At 39.8% G+C, this 5724-nt stretch overlaps 1 protein-coding gene across 1 annotated transcript in view; it reads left to right on the top strand.

Moving 5' to 3' along the window:
* Window positions 1–4917, top strand: part of pkp1a (plakophilin 1a) — a 21414-nt gene extending 16497 nt beyond the window's left edge. The window contains exons 9-15 of the mRNA XM_020616361.1: window positions 595–762; window positions 868–1044; window positions 1357–1510; window positions 1616–1802; window positions 2094–2178; window positions 2745–2859; window positions 3042–4917. Of these exons, the coding sequence (XP_020472017.1) occupies window positions 595–762; window positions 868–1044; window positions 1357–1510; window positions 1616–1802; window positions 2094–2178; window positions 2745–2819 (846 nt within the window). The 3' untranslated portion in view covers window positions 2820–2859; window positions 3042–4917. The remainder of the gene's footprint in view (window positions 1–594; window positions 763–867; window positions 1045–1356; window positions 1511–1615; window positions 1803–2093; window positions 2179–2744; window positions 2860–3041) is intronic.
* Window positions 4918–5724: the final 807 nt, after the last annotated feature.

Genomic DNA, 5724 nt, shown 5'->3' on the forward strand with positions numbered 1-5724 from the left:
TATATACTATTTTTGTAACTCAGACTTCAATTTTGAGCCTAATAAATCTGCAAAAATGTCTAGTAGTTACTGAGTGTAGATTGACAAAACTGGCAGCAATCGTTTCTGTAAAGTTGAGACATTAACTCATTGTAGTAAATTGTAATCAGATTCTCAGTGGTTATGGAAGAGGCATGTTCTTGCATGTAATATTTAAACAGTTTTAGTAATATTTACTGGTTTTGTGTAACTTTATCTGTGTTTTTTCACTTCATTGTGCTTTCATTCTACTGCTTATCAATTGTCATTAACTAAACCCTACCTGAATTTTCTGACTCTCATGTATTTTAGTCTGCATGTTCATATTTTTGTTGTCTGTAAGAATTTCATCATTTAATGTTGAGCTGCTGACCTGCTGACAGTTGCATACAATCTTGATGGGTGTTTACTGTTACCTCAAATTTAGAAGAAAGAAAGAAAGAAAGAAAGAAAGAAAGAAAAATTTTAAATAAATGACTATTGAAACCTGGACAAATGGATTTAAATAAAGTTCCAGTATATGAAAATGGTGATAACGGTATAGTTTATTATCTTTTCTCTTCTCCTCCCTTCTAGTCTGTGGAGAACTGTGCATGCATTCTCCATAACCTGACCTACCAACTGGAGACCGAGTCCCCTGAGTGCTTCAGCAAGTTCCACCTTCAAAGAGAGGGCCAGTCTGGGAGTAAGAAAAGCCCCACCATTGGATGCTTTAGCCCCAAGAGCAGCAAAGCTCAGAAGGAGGTTGGCATCAATCCCTGCACCTCCATCAGTGTTTGTTGGCTACATTATGATTTTAATCTAACCCCCCACTCCTTTTCCATTCTCCTATCTTCCGTTCCTCCATAGTTTTTGTTTGATGCAGTTCGAGCAATGCCAGACGACAGTGTCCCAACAGGTGTAAAGTGGTTGTGCCATCCTAAAGCTATGCAGACCTACCTGTCTCTGCTGGGAACATCCCAGAAAGATGGCACCCTGGAGGCCTGCTGTGGTGCCCTCCAGAATCTCACTGCCAGCAAGGAAATGGTGAGTACATAGTGTTTAGAAGAGGATTATGAGGCTCATCATACTGTATGTGATTTATTTAAGACAAGGAATAGAGACTGATTGACAGAGGTAGGATTAATGAACAACAGCCCAGATTATGAGAACAACTGGTTATATGAGAAATGGTGGAGTTTTATCCTTCAATGATTCTGACATAACTGGAAAACAAGGGCATACTGGAACCTGAGAGGCATTGTCAGTCAGCTGGAGTGGCACACAGTGCAAATATGGGTTAATTGTGGATTGCTACAGTAACATACTCTCCTTCTCTGTTGTGATGTTTTTTATCAGGGGTCCACTGCCATGAGCCAGATACTGGCTCAAAAGCTGGGGGCCCTGCTGTACATGCGCCCTTTGCTAAAGTCACCCAACCCCAGCCTGCAGAAGACTGCCATGACCCTGCTGGGTAATATGTCTCGAACCAGCAGCTTGCAGACCTCCATGGGTAAGAAGCACATGAAGTTTGTAATGACAATAAGTTTTATTTCAGTGAAATGTTTCCGTGTTTCTACATAAAACTTATTTTCGCTTTCCCGTATTACCTGTGTAATAAAGCAGATTCTGCCTGATCTTACCACCCTGCTCTCCTCTGGCCCCCGGGAAATGGGAAACTCTGATGAAACTATAGCAACAGCTTGCAGCACAGCACGGACTCTGATGTTGGCAGACACTGAGATCAGCAAGAAGGTCATTACTCAGGAGCTAGTCTCGTCAATGGCTGACTTGAGCGAGAATGCGTGAGTTTTGATTGATTCATTCATGTGGGAGATTCAGTCTTCAAACCTGTGACAAAACTTAAATGTGTTTCCTAGAATTCGGCACTGCCTCTTGCAGTCTTGCGTTGGCTTATTTGTGGTATTTATCCATGCAAATGGTTTTGAGTTTTATCTGCCTGTGTTTTGAGATCAGTCTGAGATTTTGACTTTTGTGCATGATTTACCTTAATTGTTTTCTCTGAACTGTTTTCCCTTTGTCTTATCATAGGCTACTCACCTGCAGTCTTTGTGACCTCTGCTATTTTGTCCTAGGTCTTTCCCCAAAGGAAGCAAAGCAGCCTCACTGCTGCTTTACACTTTATGGAACGAGAAGAATTTGCAAGGTGTTGTGAAAAAGGTAAATGACAAAGAACTGATAAGTAGAAAGTGTGGCTGCATTAAGGAAGACACAATACACAATACATACCTATTGTATGTGTGCCAGGATAAAGCTTAGCACATTTATGCACCCATTGCACAAGCAGCAGGAGGGCCAGGCTGCAATTGGTGGGTGTTTCCACTTTCCCTTCCCTTCTGCCACACCCAAGTGTTCAGTGAAACAGTCGCACCGGAATCCTGGCAGACTGGTTTTCAGTGTTCACTGTCTTTGTGGAAAGAGTAATACATGGAAACTGGGAAGAGAGATGAAGAAGAGATCAAGACAAAGAGTCAGAAGTGGACAGGGTGAAGGATCATCGGAATACATGAAACATTTTCTGCAGCAGTAAAGCTTATATGTATGTATGTGTAGATTTATGATCAAAAACACTTCGGTTTCCACATTGCCATAATTTGACCCAGGCTCCTCTAAGTTGCTGACACAATACATTTCTTCTCACAGTTGGTGCAAAGGTGTGTTTTACAATATGTGCGTGCATCTGGTTGACATTCTTAACCGATTTCTTTTTGATTTTTGATCAACAGCTGGGGCTAGCCAAATCACTTTTTGTCAATGATAGCACCACAGCAGTTCACAAATTGGCACAAGTTATCGATTGAGTGTGACAGGCGAGTGGAACAGCGCCATGCAGCCACAGAGGTACAGTACGATTTGCTGCTGGGTCCTTGTAGCTGCTTGTATTCAGATTTTAAGGCCCAGTGGGACCAGAGTGAATAGAATGTGTATCAGAAGGATTAAAACGTTTCCTTTGTGTCTCACTTTGTCTCTCTCTCTCTTTCTCTTTTTTTTTTCCCCGTATGTGCTCGTGTGTGTGCTTGCAGATGGAAACCAGCATGTTTTGACACTGCTGTGGTCACACCCTGCAACCAGGAGAGTAAAATTCTTCAAACAATAACCTTGTTGAAAGAGCCTATCAATCATACGTTGCACATGCAATAGAGAAAAGAGCTTTTAAGCACATGTATAATCCTTATGTGTTGTATATATTTAATTTGCTTATGTTTCTGTTTATGTATATAAACAGGTGAGTGTGTTCTTGGTAGGTTAAGTGTGTGTGCGTGCAAGTGTATGTGCTGAAAGCCAGTTCATAAGGCCTATAAAAAATATATATGAGGAAAGGAAAAAAGAGAAAACAGTTCAAGAATGAAAAACTTGGTTTTTGCAAGAAATGCTACAGTTCTAATGTTTAAAATGCAGTTTAATAGATTTGTTTTGTTGCTGTTTTTCAGTTTTATGTTTAATTCTGTCATTCAAATTTGTTTTATAAAGTTATCAAATATACATATACACATATATGAACAGAAACTGCTTTCACAAAGAGTGCCCACATGGCTTAAGGAATAGTTTGAACTTTTGGGAAACAAGCTTATTGGCATCATCGTGAGGAGTTAGATAAGACCACTGATACCACTCTCATGTGAGTCAGAGAGTAAATACAGCCAGGAGCAAGGTGGCTTAGTGTACTGTAGCACAAAGACTGAAAATAGGGAAACAGCTAGCCTGGCTCTGTCCAAAGGTAACAAAATCCACCTATGGTAGATTACTCACATGATAAGACGTGTTTGTTTAATTTGTACAAGAACCCAAGTGTTAAAATATTTTACAGGGGTTTCATAAAACCCTGTTTTTACACTTATTTTTATGTGGCTTAACCAGGATGCAATGTCCTAATTAATGGAATTACATTACCTTATTAGAGAGGTGGGTTAACCGTTTGCTCCTGTTTTTCGCCTTTACGCTAAGGTAATCACTCGCAAGAGCCTCACTTTTGATATCAGTCTTCAAATCTAACTTTTGTTGAGCTACCAAACATATCATCCAAAATGTCAAACTACACATTTGAAGTGCAGAACTGCCTTGTGCTGTTATGTTGCTTTTTATTAACTTGCCTGTTGAAATTTAGAAATTCTGTTAAGCATTGTTTTTTCACTGTTGCTTCTTTTGTTGCATAAACTGAAGAATTGGATACAGAGAAGGACTTAGGATATGACATGTAACACCTGCATGCAGCTGGTACTCATTCACTTTGATTTGATCATTTTGGCCGTTCACCTTTGGATCAATAGATCATATGTAGTCACCAGTAGAAAAAGCTTATGAGTAAAATTTAAAAATTTTCAGCAGTTGACACACAGTATCCACACAGTCAGTGTTAGCTGGTTCTTTCTTCTGTTTCAAGAGAACGCAGGAGATAAAAAAGGGGCTGTGCCCTGCAACATAAAAATGAATTATTATTTGTGTGCACCACCTCAGGTGAGAGGTATTGATTGAAATATACATGCAAAAATGTGATTTGTTTAAAAACTGTTGTAGTTCTTCATCTAATTCTTTTACAGTATAATTCTTGCTACTTTGCTTATAAAGTTTTAAGGGGTGTTACAGGGCATCGGCTCTCATAACCAAACTGCAGTGTTGTTTACTTAAAACAGGTTTTGAATCTTCTCAAAACTCAAGTGCTTTTTGAAAATCCAGAGGTGAGATGGTTGGCAAATGTGGTGATTCCCCATGGTCCCACAGTGTAGTGCAGTGGACTGTTATAATTGAGACATGTAGTCACTCGGGGGTTTATTTACCTCAGAGAAGCTTGATGTCAGTATTGCCTAGAATGTATTTTTGGAGAATTGTGTGTGTGTGCGCTATACAATTAGGAGCATTCACTGTCAGTCTGTACAGAGAATAAATAACATATGCATACAATATTGTAAATGGGCTTTTCTTTTAAAAAGCAAAATTTAAGATAAAGTGCCAACAGAAGGCAAGTAATCTGTGCATAATTGATGTTTACACAGTACGAGTCATGTTAGTAGATGCTGGATTCAACTATTCTTATACTGTAGATCTCTCAAACTGATTTATCTTCAAGTGTGATTCCAGCAGGATGTTTGTGTGTGTGCGAGTGTGTGTGTGTGTGTGTGTGTGTGCTGTTCTCTAAGACAGCAGCTACAAAAATAACATGAAAAGTCTTCTAAGCTTCATTTTCTAAATCGAGTTTGAGGGTCTGACTGAAGCAGGTTTGATGAGATTTTTAATACTAAAACCTGATTTTGAATGTGTTTTTGCACAATTCACTGTTTCACACAAAAGTGCATTAATCATTGTCATATTCAGAATATACTGAAAACAGTTTAACAGTTTTCTGCATAATTTAGATTTAGATGTCTTTCTCCCTGCATCCTTTTTACCTTTGTCATGTCTGACAGAGGATAGAGGAGAGACAAAAGAAGAAAAGCAACAAGACACAACAATCAGGTCAGGTCAGGTCAATGTGGCTGCTCGTTAGAGATGTAGAGCTCCAGGGCCAGGGCAACCTGCAGAAAGGTACAGGGAGAGAGAGAGGACACACTACGGGAGAGAGGAGACACAAAGTTAGTAATGTGTAATGGTGGCATATAGAAGCATAGGGAGAGAGAGGAGAGGAGAGCAGAGCAGGAGAGGAGGGGAAAGAAACTCAGAGCATCATGGGGCCCCCCAGCAGCCTAGGCCTATAGCAGCATAACTAAGGGA

This window comes from Monopterus albus, unplaced genomic scaffold (assembly GCF_001952655.1).
Source record: "Monopterus albus unplaced genomic scaffold, M_albus_1.0 scaffold6.1, whole genome shotgun sequence".
Taxonomy (NCBI): domain Eukaryota; kingdom Metazoa; phylum Chordata; class Actinopteri; order Synbranchiformes; family Synbranchidae; genus Monopterus; species Monopterus albus.